General features: G+C 58.3%; 1 protein-coding gene across 20 annotated transcripts in view; it reads right to left on the reverse strand.

Moving 5' to 3' along the window:
- Nucleotides 1-22,574, reverse strand: part of TNS1 (tensin 1) — a 210,284-nt gene that overhangs the window by 90,068 nt on the left and 97,642 nt on the right. For 8 of the 20 annotated variants that reach the window (XM_079132552.1, XM_079132550.1, XM_079132548.1 and 5 more), the window contains 3 exons: nt 14,227-14,268; nt 2,296-2,337; nt 1,509-1,559 (listed from right to left, as the gene is read on the reverse strand). In XM_079132552.1, coding sequence (XP_078988678.1) covers nt 1,509-1,559; nt 2,296-2,337; nt 14,227-14,268 — 135 coding nt within the window. Of the gene's footprint in view, nt 1-506; nt 660-1,508; nt 1,560-2,178; nt 2,338-14,226; nt 14,269-22,574 lie in introns of those variants that run through there. The other 12 variants (XM_079132536.1, XM_079132535.1, XM_079132549.1 and 9 more) reach the window with 4 other exon arrangements.

Genomic DNA, 22,574 nt, shown 5'->3' on the forward strand with positions numbered 1-22,574 from the left:
TCTCTCTCTTGCTGCAGCTGTCTTTACAGGCCCAGACTCAGGAAGCAGGGGACAGTAGCTCTAGGATATGGCCCCAAGTGTGCCCAGACCATTAGCTACAAGGCTTGGTTCACAGGCTATGACCCTGTCTGTCCCCTGGCCAAAGGACAGGAGTGTTGGATGACACCAGAACTGAGCAACATTCCACTCAGGGATGGAGTGGCACTCACAGACATGCCCACACCTCTGTTTCCTCCTCTATAAAATGGGGTCAGCCTCTACAGAGGGGGGTCAAGAGGATTTGAAACACTCAGCCCAGCTCCTGGCCCTGAATCAAAATAGCAGTCATAAGAATGGCTCGCATTTATTGAGCACCTATTATACACTTTGACTACCTGAAGCTAGTTTATCCTCAGTAGTATGACATACTAATCTCCCCCAACCCCCTGACCCAGCAACGTCACCAAACCTGGACAAGCGCCCCCTCCCCAGTACAAGCGTCCACGAAGGCAGGAAGCGCCACACACCTTGAACAGGGCCTTCGCTCCCAGCTCGAGAGGGCACGCTGCAGCTCCTCCCGAAGGGCCCATGCAGCCTTTGGATAACTCCGTCCATAGATCCGGGCACGCAGGTGGCCCCAGGGCAGCACGGCAGTGGCCAAGGGCTCACCGCAGGAGTGTGGCCGCCCGCAGGAGCTGCCTCCCTCTCCCCTCCGCACCTCCCTCCAGCACCCTCCCCACCGTGGGTCAGGCAGCTGTCAGATGATAGGGCCTCGTGCCATCAACAGCTCCCCCCTGTGCCAACCGCCAAAACCACTCCCTGTTCCTCCGCAGAGCAGGCGGTGAGGACGGGGAGGCCGGCGCTGGGGCCCACTGTCAGAGGGGGCAAGAAAGACAGGGAAGGCCCACCTTGGTCAGGGTCTGCCCTGCGGCATGGAGAGAAGCAGGCTCGGGGCAGGGAGAGCCTCTGCCCTTCTCTGGGGTCCTTCCATTTAAGGAATTGCTTCTTTGTCCTCTTACCAAAGTGCAAAGCAGGAGGAGCCCGGGGACCAGCTAGTCCCACTTGCAGCTTCCTCCTCATCAAGCCACACAAAGGACTTTGCCATTCCCAAAGACTTCTGGCTCCAAGGACATAGCCCTGCGACACTCCCGTCCGGCACTGCGAGGAGCCCGGCCTTCTTCTCAGCCCTGGTCCCTCTAGCCTTGCCGTGGCCCATGCCCTCGTCCTTCCCTTGCTGTGGGTCACCAGCCAGCTCACAGACGTGACCCCACCCAGGAGTCCTCATGGAGCCAGGGACCAACCTGCTCTGCATCCAGCCTAGATGCAGGCCAAGGCCGGGACGAGACCTGGTCACAAGTGAATGGGCCTGCTCACAGCCCTGGATGCGACCACCCTTCCAGAAAGGGCGTAAGATAGACCCGCATGGCATGACAGGTCAGAGATGTTGTCGTCAGAGACGTTGTCTACCCTCACCCCCTCACCCCAGGGAGCCAGGGCCTGGGCACTTCCTTCTCCCCGCCCACACTCACCTCCTCTTCCAGACTTTTCCGTGAGTTTCCACCCCGGGAGGCTCCTTCTCCCTGTACACAGAAGAAAGGCAGTCAACAGGGCACCCGGTCACCTCTGCTGGGGTGCCAGGGGTGAGGGGGTTGGCAGAGGGCCCAGGGAACTGGTGGTGTGTGTTGAACACGTCTTTGTCACTAAGGCCCCGCGGAGCTAGCCGAACCCGCCCATGTCCACCTCACCACACTCCCGCAGGAGATGCTATGATTCCCATTTGCAGAAAAGAAAACGGAGGCACAGTTCATGCCCTGCACACTCTCAGAACCTTGGCACAGTCAGGATCCGCTCTCGAGTCCTCTAGCTCCAAACCTGTGACTTCGTGCTGGCCATGCCAGGGGACACCTCTCGGGTCTAGCCTCAGCTTTTCCACAGCAGAGCCCTCCCTCCCTTTCTCTCCCACCCCGCCTGGAGGAAACTGTCTCTCTGCTAAGGCAGAAAGTTCTGATTGGAAAGATCTGCCAAGCTTCCTCGCAGGCTGCACACTGAATGCAGAACCCACACTTGACCACGGGCCCCTTCCTCACAGCCCCCTCCCCTTGCCCCTGCCTGATCCCAGCAGCCCACGTCTGAATGCGGGCATGGTCAGATGCTTGCTTCCCAGGGTCCCCAGCTTCCCCCCAAGAATACCAAATCTACCCCAGAAGGATGTCCCCAGCCACATCTGTTCCATTTCCACCAAATCGGCCCACGCATCCCAGCCTCCAGGTCTTGCCTAGGCTGACACTCAGTACCCAGCAGCCTGCTGTCACTTACTGTGTCCATTACATTCTTTAGGGCACTCTCAGAGGCGATGGGCTGTGGACAAAGGCAGAAAACAGTGTGAGGCCTCAGGCATACTGTCTCCAGGGCCGGTGGTGCAACAGGGACCTGGCTATCCCGCGCTTGGGAGGCAGAGTGTGGAAAATGAAGCTCGATCCTCTTAGTATTAGAACCATCCAGTTCTACAAACCTTCACCAAGGACCCTCGCCAGGCGTCCTATGGTGGCCTCTGGCCCACACAGCCACCGACCCTCTCAAAATGCAACAAGAAAGAACTACCCTGCTCCTGTCCCTGACAGCCAGGCACCTTCACCTACACAATCTACTCACAAGATTCCAGGGAGATAAGGAACATGGTGGTCTTGGAGGCCCACTTCACAGATGAGAAGTTCCGTGAGTGACCCCAAAGCAGCAGCTCTAAAGGGGGCCACCGGATTTGAAGCCCCATCTCAGGCTCACACTTTGTGTCCTTTGCCTGAAGTCACAGTAGCCTAGGATAGAAACCTGCCCATGTCCTGTCTCTCCAGTGAGCTTTTAGACCCCCACCCTTGGTCCCCACTGACTTCAACCTCCACACACAAAAGTTCTGCTCCATCAGACCCGGACCCTCCTTGCCTGGTCCCACATCCGGGTCTTGCCTGGTGGGATGGCTTGCCTTCTTCTCCTTGGTGGAGAGTTTCCTCCTCCAGGAAGCCCTCCCAGTCCACCCTAGTAAGTGCAGATCTGAACTCCAACCTGCCTGGCTATCTGTGCCACTTCCTGGGTCCTTAAGGATGAATGATCTTGCCATGAGACTATCTGCCTGTTTTCCCAACAATCATTTCGTGATTCTTCTATCATCAACCAGAATAGATTCAAAGCAACATTTTTACCAACTCAGGTGAAGACTCCCTTGTGCCAGAGACCACAATGGGTGTGCAGGGGGCCCTGGCCGACACCTGCAGACTGATCACCTGGAGCCGTCCTCCTCTGCCCAGACCAACAGAAGTGCCTCCCACCAAAGCATCCAGAGAGTGACTCCTGGGGCCCCCCAGCAGGAGGAGAAGCTGTGTAGCCCAGGCCACCTCCTGACCAGTGTCTTGGGCTCCATCTCCAGCCCCACGAAGGGGTGACGGGCCCTTGACTCACGCAGGTCGGGAGCTCAACGGCAGAGGAGGGAACGAACCATGGCAACGATGCACACAGACAGAGCTGAAGACAGAGTGTCTCTGAACAGGAAATGCCCATCCCCAGACCCGTTCCCAGGACCGTTCATGACCACAGGGGAGTGGACCCAATAACTTCCGAAGGTTTGGGATCAGGGAGGAGCAGCGGGCAGAAGTGGGCATGAGAGGGAAGCAGGCTGAGCTGGAGGTAGCAATGATCCTTCTGGAAGCACCTACCCCTCCTGCCTACAGGTGGGGGTTGAGGCCAAAACTCCTCTCCCGGACTGAGGCTTCCTTACCACTCAGTCAAAGGCCAGGGCAGCTTGGGAGGTGATGGAGACAGGAGCCAGGCACACACTAGGCACGTCAGCCACTCCCCATCCCCACCCCCAGCTACCCACCTGAAGTCTGGGGATGGCTCTGGGGGAGAATAAAGATGCCATCTTCTTCCCCCTCCCAGCTTAGCCCAAATCCGAACACCCTAACCACTCACCCCACAGAGTCCCCTCTCTGGAACCACAGACCACTGGACAGGGGCACATGAGGCCACCAGCAAATCCCCAGGGCTCCCTGTCCCAGGCTGGGCAGTAGCCTGAGCTCTTGCAGCCACCTGCTGAGCCTGGGTAGGAAGTGCCCTCTGCCTCCTGCCAAAGCCCATCCCACCCACCCCTCCACTGAGGGTCAGCCCAGCCCCTGGGGGTCCTCAGCCCACCTGATCCCCCACAACCTCCAGCCTTTCTCTTCTTGTCCAGGGTTCTTGCATGCTCACTTGGAGACCTCAGGTCGACCACAATGGCCAGAATGCTTCCACTCTGAGCAGCTCTGGTCCCCTGGAAGAAGGGGGCTCCTAGAAGGCAGGCCCCAGGACATTCCACGGGCAGAGTCAACACAGGGTGGGATGCGAGGCCAGAGCTCCCCACTCCACAGCCCTTGCGACCGCTCAGCTGCCTCGCCTCCGTAGGAGGACACGGGTGGGTGCAGACGAGATCTAAGCACCTGCCCGAGGCCCCTGCAGTCCTGGAAGAGTCCCTGTGCTCCCTCCACTGGGCAAGAAGTCCTAGGAGGCCCAGCTCTCAGCAGAGTGCGAGCCAGAGGCTCAAATTGAAGACTGCCTGGGGGCTGATGACCCACAATGTCTGGCTCCCCCAAAGCTTCCCAGTCGCATCCACGGAGGGACCCAGAAATGTGCATTTGCACCAGGTTCCCAGATGACTCCAAGAACCTCCAGCAACCTGTAGCCACCTGAGGCCACACCCAGGCCCCCTGCTGCTAACTAGCTGGGTAGACTGAGAGGGTCACTTTGTTCTAGAGTTGTTCCGTGGTGACCTAATGGTCAGGCATATAAAGCCAGGGGCAAGGGACTCTCAGAGCATGTTGGCCATTGCTACTGCTTACCATCTCACCCTTGGGGGCACCTCACATACCCCAAAGCCACACTGACCCTCCTGCTCAGTCCTCCCAAGTGTGGCAAGGGGCAGACAGGCGGGGGCAGAGTCAATATTAGAAACCGCAGGCCTCAGCAGAGAAAGAGCAGCTTTCTCTTCCTGCCAGCGATCATCTGAGCACCAGCCCCTCTGTCCCCACCCCTTCCCCTTGCCAGCTGGAAGCCGGCCACAGGGTGACACTTTGCCAGAAGAATCAGATGCCTTCCACATCTTTCTGAGACATGCTTTCTGAGAAGCTAAAATTTCCAAGCCCCTCCCAACCTATACACCCAAGCCATCCCGCAGTGTGGCCTGACCCAGACCCAGCACAACGCTTCTGGGGTTGAAGCGCATTCCTCTGTCCCCAACCCTGCCAATCCCAGGGCTACTGGGAACCAAAAGCATGGTCTCACTCTAGACCACACCCTGGGCCCTGAGGGAGGCAGGGGCCACTGGGAAGCTCTCGGTCACACAGAGCTGGGTCGCCTGAGCAGCAGCCCAGAGCTCAGATGGCTAGTGATCCCTGCCCATCACCCTGCCCTCAGCCACAGGCTCCATGCAGACACACACACACACACACTTTTACCCTTTCCCGTTTCTCCTCCTTCTTAGAGCACATCGTTCTCCAACACACTCTTTTACTTACTAATCTTGTTTAGCATCTGCCTCTTTCACTAAAACATGAGCGGCTCCCCTGCTCCTCGCAGGGCCCAGAACAGTGCCCAGCAGGCACACAGCGAGCCCTCAGTGGCTATCTGGAGTGAATAAGCCCCTGGCTCTCTTCCCTAGCACCCACTGTGCTAAGCCTTCACTGGCCACACAACCAGCAGGCACCCGGGGGATCCTCTGGATCTGAAGCCCTTGACCTCCATCTTTGTGTAGTTTTTGGCTGCCCACGACCTTTGACCTCCACCCTGGCTTAGTTTCTACACCCACCACACATACACACATGGACCATCTCTCACACCACTAGTACATCAGCTCGAGAGGGTCTCAAGACATCATCCCCTCCCTCCTCCACTCCGCAGATGGGACACCAAGATGCAGAGAGGGACGACCCAGAGTCTCACGTGGTGAGGTGCGTGGCAGAGCTGGGGCTGACTCCCAGGTTGGCAGAGCACCCTGCCAAGCTCATGGCACTACCCCTGACCCTGAGTCCCCAACCAACCCCAGGCAGGGCTAGCTGGGCACCATGAGCTCAGCTCTAGAAGGCAGGTGCAGATGGAGCCCATGGAGGGACAGCACCCTCCCTCTGACCCTGCCCTGCACACTCCTGGGACCAAACCTGCAACTTAAGAACCTCAGTCTTCCCCAGGAGGACCCTACCAGGACCTTCCAGAACCCCCTGCCTCTAGCAGGCCAACTCAGAATCCACCTCGGGGGCAGGAGGCAGGGTATGGAACTAGTGCTACCTAGAAGCCAGTTCCTGCTCTTGGGGGACTACCCTGCTCGAGGGTCTCGAAACGGGGAGTCTGGAGAAAGGTGGGCCTAGAGAGGAAACTTAGGCACAAAATTTAAGGACACATCCCTTTCAGGTCTTGAAAGCACAGCTGCCCAATCCTGGAGCAACGCCTCCTCGGATCTTGCACCTGAGGCACCTCACTTCCCGCCCCCTCCAGTGCTAAGGACGCCACATCTGCCCCTGCTCTCCTGATCCTCAGAGTCACCCTGGGATGTCAGCATTGTTCCATTTTGCAGAGGAGGAAACTGAGGGTCCCTGCCCAAGGTTACACAGTCGTGGAGGAGAGCTGGTGTGTGACCCTTGCTCTTTCCAAATACTGTCCCTCCTTCAGCTGGCCCCTTCTTCCTCAGTCTCTTCTACTCTTAGTCAACTGCCCTTCTCTTGGGAACAAGCTTTCTTTCCAAGCAGTCAGAACCAGCTGAGGCGCCCGCTGGGTCTCGGGTCCTCAGGGGGAAGAGACTTCTCTCCACTTCCCGAGGAAGCGTAGGAACTGGGCTGCGACAGGAGACCGAGTTCAGACGACAGAGACCACATCCTGAATTGGAGCTCGTGAGCCACCGGGTGGGTAAGGGAAGCTGCACATCCTTTCTTCAATTTTTTTTCCAAAACCAGACCCACGTGCCCTCCCCATGTGTACACCACCCCTCCCCGACGCCAGGACCCCGCGGGGTCTGTGTGATGACCGGCAGGCGGGACTGCCAAGATGACTGCCTAGGGGCTCATGCAGTGGAACCCACTGGTGGCCTACAGAGAGGGTGGGCTGGGAAAAATGTCTCTGTGGGAAGCTGTTTTGGAGGAAGGAAAAGGCCGGGGCATGGGGGGGGGGGGCGCCTGCGTCCAGGGGTGGGGGTGGGGGACTCAGAATGCGGACTCAGCCTCCAGAGGAACATTCCGTCCAGAATTCCTGGCACCCTCTCCCTCCACCCTGCCAGCTCTCCTTACTCTTGTCCCTTGGGAGGCCTGGAATCCAAGCAGTTTGGGGGGGGGGGGCAAAAAGACCCCGTGACATCACATCTACTGCCATAGCGATGAACTGTGAGGTCACCTGGCGCTGCCTCAGGAGGGGAAGGAGCTGAAGCCAGCAGGCAGGCCGGGAGGGGGGACGGCCAGAGTGGACCCAGAACCCAGAGAAAGTTATTCCAGGCTCATTTGTTCTAAAAATAAAATCATAGGCAGATGAAGAGAGGGGGCTGGAAGCAGGAGGGGGCAGGGAGGGCACTTCTGGGGCACTCAGAGAGTCCGGCGGTGGCTGGGACGGGACGCTGGCGGCGGGGCCTGTTGAATGGCTCAGCCCCCTCAGGGTGACCAACAGCCTCCTCGGGACATCACCTCCCTGCACTGTCCCAGGGCCAGAGAAGGAGCGCTAGGATCCTCTCCTGGTCAGCTCCATATGAGCCGAGGTCTGTCCCTCAGAGCCTGCCTTCCCGCCTCACTCCACCTTGAGGAAGTGGGAGCCAAGGGGAGGGGTGGGCCGGCCAGGGCAGGGGGCGAGAGGGAGGGTGCTAGACAGGCAGGGGGGCCTGCAGAGGGTGGCCGGGGGGGCCAAACCCGCAGGGCATGGCTGAAGCTGCTGCAGGGCCCCTCTGCTCCCAGTGGGCCGAGGCCACCAGAGGAAGAGAACAGGCCCAATGTGATTAAGTGGAAAGCTATGCCTGATCCCCACCCCCGGGAGGGCCTGGGCAAGCCCACTCCTGCCCTCAGCCCCTCCCCCGGCACCTCAGGGGCCAGCACCCAAATCCTGACGGGCGCTGGGCAACCCGGCACCTTGGTGAGTCCTGGCCCAGGCCCAGGCCGGAACAGTCCACACTCCCTCTTACCATGCAGCCCCAGGACGTCGGCTCCCTGCAAGGCTGAGCTCCCTCGCCCTTCTTCCATGCCCTCTGGCCTCTCTTGCCTGAAGCCTTTGCAGCCCGTGCCGAGAGTCTGTACCAGCCTCGCCTGGCCTGCCCTGTCCTGTCCTATGGCCACACCAACCTCAGTCCCCGCCTGGCCACCCACAGCTGGCAGCAAATGACCAGCTCTAAAATCCTGCTTTGGTCACTTCCCCACTCAAGGACCCATAATGGCCCTTACTGCTCAGCACATCAAATTCAAGTTCCCCAACCTGGCTTGGCCTCCTCTAAAACCTGGCCTCTTCCCTGTGTGGCTGCTCGCCTCCACTGCCTTGCCCTCCCTTCTCCGATATGCAGCTTCTGCTTACGGAGGCTTCTGCACACCATGCATGCCACGCTCACCCCAACACCATCCCTGCACTCGCTGGTCCCCCAACCCCAGCCAGGGCTGCTGGTATGATATACAAGGCCACCCAATTCCGTCCTCCCTCATCGGCAGCAGGCTGGCCAAACACGCTCACACTGGACTTGCCCGGCCCTCTGTCAGGGTGAGTTATTTGCACCCAGGCCCTAGCCGTCTGTTTCAAACCCACCACCTTCTGGAATGCCCTACCACTTCCTTCCCTTCTTTCTTTTTTTGGCTCAGATCTTAAACTGGCCTTGCAACAGGAGGAAAACCTGCCCAACCACAGAGGGTTCTTCCCCTGAACCCCAAGGTTACCCCAGAGTTGGCACTGATTAATGTCTATGGTACTGTTCTCCCTCTCTTTCCAATGGAATCTCAGGTCCCCTGAGGACAGCGTTCCCACGTGGGCCTCTCCCAGGGTGGTCAAAGGGACAGTGGTCAGCATGTTCACAGAGGCCTTGACTCCAGGGACCATGGCCCTTCACAACCCAGCTTAAGGGAAGAGCCTGAGGGAGTCTGAGGGTGTCACCTAGGCAGATCCCATGTGGTGGTATCCTCAGTGGGCTTCACACCCAATGGGTGTCCATCCATTGACAAGACATTGGACAGCCCACTTGCCATTTTCATCGTTAGGAACTCCTCTTCATGCCCAATCTCCTCTTGCTCATGACAACCTTCTAGTAGAACCTACTAGGCTCTAGTGCGGGTACAATCACCGGTCCCGCAGCATGCTCCCACCTGCCTTCACACCCGCCCCAGGTCCCCTCTAAGGACTAAGTAGCCCTAGGGGTTCCACAGGGTGGGCTATTCGACCTCCCTCCCGACATGGGGGATCCTCTGAGAAGGCAGAGCCCAGGGTGCCGCTCCCCCTCAGAAGCTGGCCTATGGTCAGGCTTCTCGCCTGGCACGACTCCGTGTTCCAGGATTTCCAAAGACAGCTGCCATAACCCACTCAGTGTCCTGGGATGAAATGCATCTGACCAGAGTCCAGACCAGAGCTGCCAGTCACTGTCCCGGATGGAGAGCAGTCCAGGAGCATCCTCCGATGCTCATTAGCACCACTCCCCTCTCTTCCTCCATGGGGCAGCAAGCAAGTTGCCTTCTGGTCCCAGATCCAACACCAGGAACCTTGGGGAAGTCGTTTTAAAATCTTAGGGCTCATGCACCATCCAAAGTTCCTCATTTCCTTAAACAGAAGCCCTGGCAACTCTGGCAGAAAAGAACATGGCAGCCCTAGCATGTTGAGCAGTAGCTGGCACACAGTAGGTGCTCTGGAGCTATTTGTTGGTAGGATGGATGGACAGACAGACCCTGTCCCAAAGCCCAGGCCCATTAGCTAACAGAGAAGTTAGCTATTTAGAAAAAGCAGAAACTCGGTACCTGGTAACATGAGGTCCTTAACATCAGGAACAGGCACTGAGGTCCCCAAGGGTATGCCCCTGATCCAGTCCCTAAAACGGCTAGCTGTGTGACCATGGACAAGTCACCTACCTCTCCTGGGCCCCAGTTTGCTCCACTGCACATATGTTCTTCCTGCCTACGCGGGATGGGCTCAGGCCTGCTCAGGCTTCCACACAAGTCACCAGGGGTCCCCAGTGGCCTCATGTCATGGAAAGGGCTTTGAAAACTGCAGGTGCTATGCAAATGATAGTAATACTGTCATTATTAGTGGCTAGGAGGGTGGACTCTGGTGCCAGACTGCTGAGTGGAGACCCCAGTCCCCCTTTGAATGGCTCTGCAGCCTTTAGCCTCAGTCCCTCAACCTAGATAAAGCACAGAACCCCTCCTCTGTGCCACTGTCAGGGTTAAGTGTTTATTTTGAAAAACTTGCAATGAAGTTCTACAAAAGGGTTAGTGTTTCACTGCTGTTATTATAAAAGCCCCCCTCCTATATGGGGAGAGTTCCAAGATCCCCAGTGAATGACTAAAACCATGGATAGCATTGAACCCTATATATACATGAAAAACTTTCACCTTTTTGCTTAAAGGAAGCACTTTATGACTGCCCTTTGGTATGTCCAAATTATTGGCATCTTCTCTTGTGCTTTGGGGCCATTATTAAGAGGAAAAAGGCCACTGAAGACAAGAACTGCAAAATCATGACGGTTGATCTGCTAACTAGGATAGCTGCCAAGTAACTAATGGGCAGGTAGCTAATACAGTGTGGATACACTGGACATAGGGAAGACTAGTGTCCCTGGCAGGGCAGAGGCAAACATCAAGTGATTTCACCGTGCCACTTAGATCAGCATCCAATTTAAAATGTGAGAATTGTTTCTGGAATTTTCCATTTAATATTTTTGGTCCTCAGTTGTGTTTGGGGAACTGAAACCAAGGAAAGTGAAACCTCAAATAAGGGGAGGGACTGCTGTATTGCTGTGTGGCCAAACCAAAACCGGTCTGACAGTCCCATCCCTCCATACTTCCCCTACCTCCCAGACTCCCCGTCCCTACCCAAGTCATTCCACAGGGACATTCTTCTGCACCCCTGCTCTGGTCTGGCCCAGGCAAGGGAAGCAGCCTGCACACTGTTTCTCTCCTAGCCCAGGTCTCCTGGGTACCAGACTGCATGGGCAGAAGGATCTGGCATCTGATGACCTTGGTGGCCACTCCATTTGGCTATTGCCATGGGGGAAATTCCTCTGATTCTTACTTTCCAAAAATTGAAAAAAGCTGCCTCAGCTCTTTTCAATGATCAGGAGTGTCCATGGCAAACAAGTTGCCCCACCCCATCCCGCCCCACCGTGGACCCCACAGGAGGGGACGACCCTAGGACCCTTCTACCTAAGCACTTGGGCAACATCTGTTGAGTAAGACGAAAACATGGGTTGAAGATTAAGCTACTTTGCCCTGGCTGGCCTGGGCACAGGCTGGAAAATGTGTTTGGCCAGCAGGGCCTGAAGCTGGGCTGAAATTCTGGGTCCAAAAATGAGGGATGCTAATCCCAGGGGGGTAGGATTGAAACAGGACCAGCGAGAAGGCCGAGGGAGAGCTGGGGTCATGTGGAGCCAGGGAGAAAACAGGACAGACCCATGGATGGACAAACTCACCGCATGAGGGAACGAGGAGGGGGCAGGGAGGCCGAGAGCAGCCTGCTGAGCCTGAAGGGCAGGCAGAGAATGGAAAAGGAAGGAAAAATACAAACCCGCCCTTTCCTCCCTCTTGCGAACCTGTTCAAAGCACTTGGCCATCAGGAAACAGGTGCTGAGTGCTCGGGGGCGGGGGGCAACTTTCTCCTGGTTTCCCCTGGGTCACTTTCCCACTCTGGGGACAGCAGCAGGGCTTCAGCGAAGGTCGGTTGCCCTGACGCAGACCCCAGGGCAGAACTCCAGAGCCACGCCCAGCAGGCGGCAGGGACACAGGAGCCACAGTGCTCCAGCTCACGGGCAGCAGACCTAACCTGTGCCCGCTGTCAGGCTGGGTGCCTGCCCTCCAGGAAACACGTACAGAGCACCTACTGGTGCAAGAAAGGGTGGACACAGTGACCAACCGAACATAAAAAGAAACTCTCGCCCTCAAGAAATTGACCTGCTGGAGTGGGCGGAGCCCCTTAAAGATAAGCAAGTAAAGCACAAGGTGCATTGGAGGGTGATGAGTCTGAGGGGCAGCAACGCAGGGAGAGACTCTCGAGGGAAGAGTGGGGTCGCGGAGGAAGAACCCTGCAGGTATCTGCAGGAAGAGCATTCCTAGCAGAGGCAACTGCAAGTGCCAAGGCCCTGAGGCAGAATCGGGCCTAGTGTGTTCAAGGATCAGCAAGAAGTCGAGGTGACTGAAAAGGAAAGGAAGGAGACACCTCTAGGAGACGATGAGGTGAGAGGGACCTGTCACAGAGGGCTGGACAGGTCAATGGAAGGCCTGGGCTTTTCCCCCAGGTGAAGTGGGCAGGCCTTGGGGGGTCTGAGCAGAGATTAATTAAGTGGATGAATCTGCTCATTTTGTTCTTCTGACTACCTTACCAAGCGGGTACTATTCCTGGCTCCCATTCCAAAGAAGGGAAACTAAGAATTAGAAAGGCTGAGTTTTGTGTTTGGGGTCACGCACTTGAACTTAGGGGATGGGGGAGAAGGTCCTGGGGAGGAGCAGGGAGCAGGCTCCAGAGAGGAAATGGAGCTTCCTGGCTCCTGATGGGGAGGCAGGTTCTGACTCAGGTGGGGCGACCTGGGAGCAGGGCCCACCACAGGGACACGCAGAGTCCCAGCCTCCCTCAGGCAGCCCGGTTCCTTCTGGATCCCCACTGCACTCCTCGCACTGGAATGCCACCTAGTCCCTTTTGTCCTGACCCCTGACCTTGCCTCCCATAAACAAAACTCACAGATTCCCAGTGGCCACACATCTGACTTCGCTTGGTGGTCCCTAACCCTGGACCCTAACCTCCCCAACCAGCCAAGGACATTCTGTTCTCAGCCACAAGGTGGTGGTTCTGCCAGAATGAGGAGAGAGACAGGCTCCACCTCCCTGCCTGCCCTCCTCGGGCTCCCATGGTGGCCCTGTGAGACGCAGAGATCTGTCTCTGGGAGTTCCAGGCCAGGCTGCTCGGGTCCCATCCCCTGCAGCACGGCCCCCGCCCCTCCTATTGACAATGACCCTGAGCCAGGCTCTGTGTGACTGATACTTCACATCTGGAGGCGGCTGAGGCCCAGGGGGTCTGACCCTAGTGAGCCAGGAGGAGGGACGCTGCAGGGAAGGTAAACAGCTGGGCAGGGCCTGGCTCAGGCGGGGACAGTGACACTGCCCTGGGCCCACCGGGGAACAGGGGCAAGGGCAGAGAATGCACCTCCATACCGAAAAGGCCTTGGGAGGCTCCAGCCCAACCTTCCCTGGGGCAGGAAGGAAAACTAAGGTCCAAACAGAAAGAGGGGGACTGGCCCACCTTCATGTAGCAAGTGGATGTGGGCATAGGAGATTACGTGGCCTGAGTGTGTGTCCAGTGTCTGGTTGGTGGGCAGGACAGCTACAACTACCCCATGACACCCTACACCAGCCCGTTAGATGGCCCATCCATGGTGCCCTCCATGACTCACATGCAAGCACGGGGACAAAAGGACCTGGGGGGCCTGGAGAGCCAGGGAAGAAGCCCTGCCAACAGCCCCAGTCCGCCCAGCTGGGATCAGTCGGGAGCAGGGCCCTCCACACAGCCCACAGCTCACAGGGGTCCTGCCCCCATCCAGCCTGTTCCGGAAGCCTCATGGGGGAGGAGGTGGGGAAAAGTCAGGAGAGCAGAGAAGCAGAGTCAAGCCAAGGAGTTCAGGGGTGGGACAGAGGTCACCTGGATGTAGAAACTGGATGGGTCATGCCCTCCATCCCCCTGCCTCCAGTGAAGGGCTCTTGACCCGGGACAGGCACATGGAAGAGGATGCCACGGCACCCCCTGGTCCTCTAAGCCCTGGGACAACAGGCACCTGGCCAGGCCTGGAGACATACAAGATGCCCTTTTATGGGTTTTTCCAAGGACTTGAAGTCTCAAAATTGGAAATAGTAGGCCCTGCATCTCATCAGAAGAGACCTCATGACTCATTTCCTCCCAGTCCAGCTTGGGCCCAGGGATGCCGACCCTTCCCCTCCCCACCCCATCACCCAGCTCTCGGGCTGCCGGCACATTTGGGGCTAACGTGAGTTGCAGGAGGGGCTGGAGGGAAAGGAATGGACTGTCACTCACCACCAGCTCATGGTTGGACGGAGGAACACAGGGGGCAGCCACCTGTGGGAACAGCAGAGAACAAACGGCAGATTAGCATCTCCGGTGGGCACAGACCACCCGCCTGCTGAGGTCATCTCCTGCCCCACCTCCACAAGAGACACCCCGTCCCTTCAGGCGTGCACTGATCCCTCCCTGGGCGAGGGTTCTTCAGAAGGCCACCAGCAACACAGAGTGATACCTAAGCCATGGTACGTGGGAGGGGAAGGGGACGCAGAAGGCAAGCCTGATGAAAAGTATGTCACATTTACCATTATACCAAAAACATCAGACCTGGAAGACCGGAGGTCAGCGTGCCAGCATTTTAGCGACATGGCTTATGGGATTAGGAAGAGGGTTTCTTTTTCCCTTGCACTCTGTCGGTTTTTCTGATGAAGCCCACTAGAGAAGGAAAAGCACCCCCCATGCTCCCCAGTGCCAAAGCATCTCACTCAAAGTGAGAGCCCAGGCGGACCCCGACTCTGGCCGAGTTCCCCAGAGTGTGGGGAAGCCGGTTGGCCGTGGCCACCAGCTCTTCCATGGAAAGCAGCGTGCTGCTAATAAACAGGGGCTCTGAGCAGGGCCAAGCCACCCTCCTGCGGCTGCCGTCACCTTCAGCCTTGCCTCATCCTCCTCTCTGGCCTGGAGAAGGCCAAGGCAACCGGGCCGCAGACCAGAAGGAGCTGGAGGGTGGTGAGGGGCAGGCGGCTGCCCAGGACCCTCCTGTTCCCGCCACCTCGCCAGGCCAGGCCACCAAGCCACCACCCTGACGGGCATTCATCAGAGACTCGGTGTGCTCCTTCTTTCTAGCTGGGACACATTTTTCTTGGAACTCAGAATTCAACCTTGGCTCCAGTTCCCGACCCGGGCACCAGGCAAGGGGCCCGCACAGGGGACAGAGGGGAGCTGTCCCTCAGGCATGAGCGTGTCTGGACACAGGCCCTGGGTGGCCAGAGAGGGGGCAACTGCCTCCCCAGACAGTGGGCAGAGGGCAGCCCCTCCCAGCCACCTCGTTGCTGCCTGATGCAGAGTCCACAGTCCCCGCTGGTTCTGGTTGTGCAGAGGCCACCAGGCTGGCCCCCTCCACCTGACCCTGTGTGGCCAGCCCACAGGGCTCTCCAGACTTGACACACCAGCCAGATGAGGACACCCTGGGTGACAGTGTGCCCAAGCTCTGTGGGGGCAGAGGTGGCCAGAGTGAGCGTCCCTGGGTCCTTGAGTCAGTCATGTGACAGCAAGCTCACTCTCCAGCAGAAGGGCGGTTGAGTCTTAATGTTTAATCTCTTTTACTCAATAGTACTCCAGGGCTGTTGGGAGGATGGGATGCCCCCCCCATATAGACACAGAACAATATCTGATATTTATTGACTATGTCCCACTGATGGCATTATTATAAACACTTTACCCATGTTGACCCACTGAATTCTTTCAATAACTCAGTAGATACTGTTATATCCTCAGTGAGGGCCAGAGGTGGGACACAGAGAGGTTAAACAACCTGCCCCAGGTCGCACAGCTGATAAGTGCTTGGGATTTAAACCCAGGCAGTCTGATTACCAGGACGAGATGTAAAGCGGACCTTATCAATCATGGCCCCACTTTCAGGAGAATAGGAGATTAGGGGAACTGTTCCCAGCAATCCAGGGCTCTCAATACACCCAAGCACAGAACTGTGAGTGACTGTTTAGAGGAGGCACCCAAGGGATCTGGGCCTGGAGTGGGGTGGAGGGAGATGGGGGTGGGGAACAGATGGGTCCCCAGAGCTGCTACAGGACTCCCTGCCTGCCCTGCCCACCAGATAAGGTCTCAGCCACAGGGGACACAGCTGTTGTTAGGCACGGCCCCAAGCCCACTGTGAGGTTTCCAGTCACAGTCAGGCCCCAGGGTCTTCTCCCCAGACTCCTGTCACCAAGGGTTGCAGGTCCTGGGGGAGTGGGCACCATGCACAGGGCCGCGCCTTGCGGGCTCCTGTCTGGGCGCTGGAGCCGGCCGTGGACCCTGCCTGGAGGGCCGAGTGCTCGTCCTCTAGGGCCTGGCCCCTTCGCCGTCCATCCAGAGACGAGGCCCCGGGGAAGAGAGGTGCAGGGAGGGGCCCTCTTAGACCAGTGGGAGGGTCTTGCTCCCAAACCCATGCTAAGGCTGTGGGCCGAGCTGGCCCAGGTGTCCCGGGACAACGGCATCCTCTAAGAACCCGGACCAAGGGTAAGAGCTGAGCGTCGCCTGTAGAGGGCCTGGTGCCTGGGCCCCCTCAGGGCCTGCTGCCCCCAGAGGCCTCTGCCCACCCCCGCCACGCTCCAGCCAGCCACCGGGCCTGGACGTGGGCTTCAGGGTTGCCTGCCTCACACTCGCTCCTTCTTCTAAAGCAGAGAAATGTTTCCTTAAAAGGCTGGCTCCTTCCCTCCAGCGCCCTGGCCCCTGGCCACCCTCTCAGGAGCCTGGGCCTTGCCAGGGAGCACCAGGGCCCGGCCACTCCGCAGCCTGTGCCCCGCAGCCCCGCACACCTGGCATCAGCAGTGGCTGCCCTGCTGACCCTTGGAGACCCCAGCTAAGAAGCTTCCTCCTCCGTGGCAGTCCCCACGGGGTCTGCAGGGGACCTCGGGGCCAGCCCTGCCATCTGCCTCCAGGGCTGGCAGCCCAGGACTCCAGGCTTGGACCTGGGCCATCCCCCTCCAACTGGCCTCAGTCTCCTCAGCTGCAAAATGGGGATGATCATGGCGCTCGGAGTTGCTGTGAGAATTAAAGGGACTGATTTGCACCGAGTGCTAAGAACGCTGGCTGTGGAGCCAGCAAGGCGGGCGTAACTGCTGCTGCTGTGACTTTATCATCCTGTCATCCAGAGGGGGAAGAGGACCTAAGACCCTCTCAGTCCCCAAAGTCTGGTGATGAAAATGTTGGCCACAGAGAGCAGGAGGCAAACCCCGCAGCTGGACTCCAAGATGCACCGCTTCCCAGGCGAACACTCGTTGCCACAGAGCCGACAACGGGGACAGTCCCAGACAGCTCCTGCCTGGGCTGTGCCCGTGCCCAGCCCTCCACTCAGACTCGCTTGATGCTGGCATCACCATTTCACAGATGGATAAACAGGCAGCGGAGGTTTGGTGATCTGCCAGCACTTCGCGGAGCAGCCCAGCTCTGGAGCCTGCTGGGTGGAAAGCAGGGGTGCCCCATCAGGACCCAGGCCGGCTTCCACCAGCCCCGCCCACTAGCATTTGCTCAACTTGAGAGGCCGGGACATCAGGCCAGTGAGGGGGTCTGAAAGCGCTGGGAGGGAGCCCTGCATGACCTGGCCTCTGTCCTCAGCTCAACCTTCATGCTGCCCCTGTCCCCGTGAGTCAGGACGCAAAGCCACACACAAGAGGTGGGCTCCTGTCCGTCCCTCCAGCACGGGGCTCTGTTCTCGCTCAGGGCCTCCACACCCTCTGTCCCTGCTGCCTGCACCACGCACTCCCGGGCTCTGCCTGCCACGTCTTTCCTGTCCTCTGCCTTTGCTTAAATGCTGCCACCCCAGGGCAGCATGCCCATCCCAGCTCCCGACTCTCCTCCATGCACACACACCTCTCCCCTGCACCCAGGTCGCTTCCTTCCAGACCTAGGGCCATGTGTAACTGTAGATGTGTCCCTCCTCGTCTCCCATCTGTCCCTCCCTCTACAAACCAAGTGCCATGAGGGCAGGAAGTTCATCCTGTCATCACGCCAGCCCAGGCATGGCCAGCACACAGCAGGTGCACACTACATGTCTGTTAAGAGAATGAGAGCGACATCAGACCTGAGGAAGGCAGACACTGGTGGCCTCTTGCCGTAAACATCGCCACATTCCTGAAGCACCTGACACTAATCCTGTCCTGGGCCTGACCTCTAAGACCCTCCACCCAGCAGGGTCAGCCCGTTGTTCCCATATCACAGATGAAGAAACCGAGGTTCTAAGAGGGCACGACACTTGCCCCGGGTCCAGCAGCTGTGAAGAGGTGAGATCTCACCACTGGCTTCTTTGCAGAGTGAGAAACCCACACGTCTGCCCAACACATTCCTGTCACCTCAACACCCTGCAAGGGGCAGGACCGGGGCCACGACTGAGTGACACTCCCGCCCTCAGAGCTCCAACTAAGACCCGAGTTCTCAGCCTCGGTTACTTTAAAACCCCATGCTCCTCCCCGGCACTGGTCATCCCACCCAGTAGGGAGGCTGAGGCAGGAGGATCACAAGTTCAAAGCCAGCCTCAGCAACTTAGAGAAACCCTAAATAAAATATAGAAAGCTGGGGATGTAGCTCAGTGGCAGAAACAAATCTCAGACTCCTAAACTCACCCAGCCCTCCAGAGAAGTCCCCACAGTGCACCCAGCTAATCCAAGGGGTTCGACAGGACAGCCTGGCCTCCAAACCAGACCCTGTCAACCATAAGCCAGCACTTCCCACGAGCTCAGAGGGGAAGTCCTCTCCTCATCTGTCCTACCTCCTGCTGGTCCTCCCCACCTTGTTTCTTAATTATGGCAAAACGTACATAATACAAAAGTTCCCATTTAACCATTTGTAAGGGCACAATTCAGGGGCATTAAATGCATTCACGATGGCATAGACCCTGGCCACCATCCATGTCATCCACACCCACGTCCACTTTCCACACACCACACCCGTTAGACGGCAAGTCCCCGTCCCCCTCCCCCAACCCCAATGAGCTCCTCTGTCTCTACGGATTCGCATCTTCTAGGCATTTCTTTGGCTTCTGTCTACCAAACTCCTTCCCCAAGGCCGGCCACAGACTCCAGATTTCTCTTCCCCTTGCAGGTCATAGAAACTCGAATTCTCCCCGATTCTCTGTCTTAGAACTGACCACAGAGAAATTCCCTGACCCACCTTGTCAGAGAGTAGGTCACTGGGACCCTCCTCATTCCAGAAGGCTCCTGCCCCATACCCTGGAGGCAGGGAGGCTGCAGGAGAGGCCAAGAAGTCTGAACGGACAGGCCTTGCTGGGTCCCCCACCCAGTCCATGAGCCTCTGCAGTAAAGTCTCCACAAACAGCCAAAAGGACAGGGTTCCAAGAGCTTCCGGGCAGCTGAGTGACACTGGCATACCCCTGTGCCAACAGGTACCATCATCCCTTCTTAGTAAACCACTAAATCTACATGTTTCCCGAGTCCTGCGGCCACTTGAGCAAAAAAATCCAACAGGAGGCAGAAACCCGCTGTGCAGTCAGTTGGTCAGAAGCACAGGTAGACAACCTGGGGACCAGGCTCTGAGGAAGGGAGACAGAGTCCCCAGCCTGTGGCCGCTGACATGGTCTCTAGGTAGATTATGCCAGAACTGAATTAGCCTGAGGTCACCCAGCTGGTGTGCCCTGCAGATCCATTCTTGCTTGCTGCTGGGGAGGAACCCCACACACCTTTCGAGGTCACAGAAGTCTTCCGGGCTGACTGCGGTGTGCGAGCTGAGGCGAAACGGCACAGAGTGCTTTTTGACATGCTCACAGAAGAGGAATCACACAGCACTTGCCTTCTCTGTGCCTGGCTTATTTTCACTCAGTGCTGAGTTTAATGACGTCGCCCCAAAGTTCACATGTTAATGGCACCCCCGGCACTCAGAATGTGACTGTACTCAGACAGGGTCTGTCAGAGGTGATTGAATTAAATAAGGCCGTTAAGGGGGTCCCCAACCCAACGTGATCAGGGTCCTCACAGGAGAGCAGCACACAGGGTCAGAGGGAAGACCACCAAGATGCAGAGGAGACAGCATCTACCCGGGCCTCGGGAGAAACCAATCCCACGGACACCTTCATCTCACAGCGCCAGCCTCCAAAACTGTGGGGAAACCCACTTCTGCGTTGCAGCCCCTCGGGTGGTGTTTTGCTAAGGCAGCCGGAGCAGACTGGGACACCAAGCAGGTCTGCAGAGTCCGTCTCTCTACATGTGCATCCGAACTGCCTTCGCCCTCAGTCAGTGGCCACTGCAGACATGGCCACGGGTACCACGTTGACCCGCTCACCCCACCACAGATAGGTGGGTTGTTTCCAGGGAAGTTCCTGCTGCTACGTGATTCACATCCCTGCCCAGCGACTCCCGGCACCCACTCCAAATGACACCAAAAGGGAAAGAAAGGAAACAGGTCTGCAGAGCACCTACTGTGTGTCATTGAGCTGGATGTTTTATATACATTGTTTTATTTAATCTTCTTGACAATTTTTTGAAGTAAATAAAATAGGATCAGAGAAGTTAAGCAATTTGCCCGAAGTTGAACAGCTAGTAGTAGCAGTCGTCAGGAAGAGGTAGACACAGTGGCTGCTGGGCCTTCTGCACACCTGGCCCTGCCGGAGGCCCTTGCGTGTATTACCCTCGCTCCTCACAAACCCCCGGGGGGTGGGTGTTAGTATCCCCTCCTGCAGGGTCTCAGGGATCCCCTTACGGAATCTGTCAGAGGCAGCAGGGCACAGCTGCCGGGGGACATGCCAGGACTGTAGCCTGGGCCTGCCTGGCACCTACACCTGCCTTTTCCTACCTGCCCCATCCTGTCCCCTGTCCCCACAGCTAGGCCAGCATGCACCATGGTGCCAGCGGCTAGAGGGGCACAGAGCTGGGGCATCCAGACAGGCTCTGGTGCCTGGCTCCAAGCCTGATCCCCACTAGGGAAGTGGACACGGTTTGCAAGGTGGAGACAGGGAAGGGCATTTGGGGTGGAAACAGCACATCAGTGAGGCAGGGCCGTGGGGATGTGTGGCATGTCCCCTCTGGCTGGACACAGCATGGGTGGGGGCGCTGAAGGGAGCCCAGGAGGGAAGGAGACAGGCCGCAGCCCTGGTTCCAGGCTTGGCCACAGCACCTGGGAATGCCCAGCAAAGGAGCCGTGGGGAGCCACGGAAGGCACTTGAGCAGGGAAGGGACCAGGCTGCAGCTGTGCTCCAGGTGCAGGGCTCTGCAGTGGATGTGGGGAGGCGAAGGGCAGGGAGTTCAGGCCATGGGGCGACAGCAAAGCACTCACAGCAGGAAAGCAAGAGGGAGGAGGCAGAAGAGGAAGGCAGAAGCCCAGCACCCTGAAACTCAGGGCCTCGTCTCCAACATGCTACCCTGGAGCCTCCACCCAACCTCCACATCTTCTGCCCCTGAGGCTGGGCAGGCCCTGGTGCCACCGCTCTGCCTGCTGTTTATCCTCCAGGCCTGCCCAGGGAGCCTGTGGCCAGGTGGCGGCCAGCTTCTGAGACCAGTGGTGGATAATCTGGATGTGACCCTGAGAGGCCAGTCTCCTGGCCACCACTGAGGACAGCCAGGCGAGCCGCATGGTGTGCAGCCCAGCACCTCGGCACACAGGCGCAGTCCACGAGCCCCCTGAGAGGCCCCGGCAGCCCCTGGGATCCAGCAGAATGACCGGCTGCTGGCTCGAAGTCAGGTGGGAATTAAGTGCCCTAGGGGCCTGAGGGTGCTCAGCAGATAGGGAGCCTCTTCATGCCAAGATGACGGCCGGTGGGCAGAGGGGGCAGCAAGGCCTGATGGAAGGGCCGGGGGCTCCACCAGCCTCCCAGCCCAGCCTCTGCCCTGGGCAGGAGGGGTCCTGCAGCAGGCCCTGCCCTGGACCCACTTCCTCCAGGCCTGCCCTCACCAGGGCCTGTTCCCGCCTCTCGGGGCTCCCGGGCCTGCAAGGCTGTTTCCTTCCCTTATATAGAGTTCTGAGAGGACCAGGAACGGAACTGGATCGAGGTCCTGGAGGCAAGAAGGGGCCTGTTCCCAGGGACACCTCAAGCCAGGGGGGCATGTCCCAGCCCCAAGTCCCCCTCCAGAGCCAGAGAGCCAGCGGGGACATGGAGGGACCTGGCCCTTTCTGTAAAGGGACTCAGAACCTGGGGCAGACAAGATATAGGGGATCCCAGAGGACTGACTCAGGACACCATCCCCAAGGCCCCCAGGGTCCCCTCTCCAAGACCCTCCTGCTGGACCACTGACCCAATCGAACTGCTGCAAAGCACCAGCAGCCCTCCACGTCTCCCCAGGTCCTCTCTGGCCTCAGGATCTTCTTCTCAAGGCCCACTCACTGGCTGCCCTGCCCACCACCAGCCCTGAGCCAGACCCTCCAGGCAGGGAAGCTCCTCCCCAGGCACACACCCCATCACCCCTCACCACACCCACACACAGCAGCTCTAAAGGGCCTGACTGGATGAAGAAGGGGACAGCTGGGTGTGGCCGCCCTTCAGGAGCCTGTGGAATGCGGTGTTCAGAGGAGCTATCAGTCAGGAGGTCTGAGAACAGCAAAGGAGTGGGCGGGTGGAACTGGCAGCCCCAACTATGGGACCAGCGCACTCCATGCCTGAGGCTGGGCCCAAAGCCAGCCGGGCAGATGGCAGGATGGCCCCT

This window comes from Sciurus vulgaris (assembly GCF_902686455.1).
Source record: "Sciurus vulgaris genome assembly, chromosome: 3".
Lineage (NCBI taxonomy): Eukaryota > Metazoa > Chordata > Mammalia > Rodentia > Sciuridae > Sciurus > Sciurus vulgaris.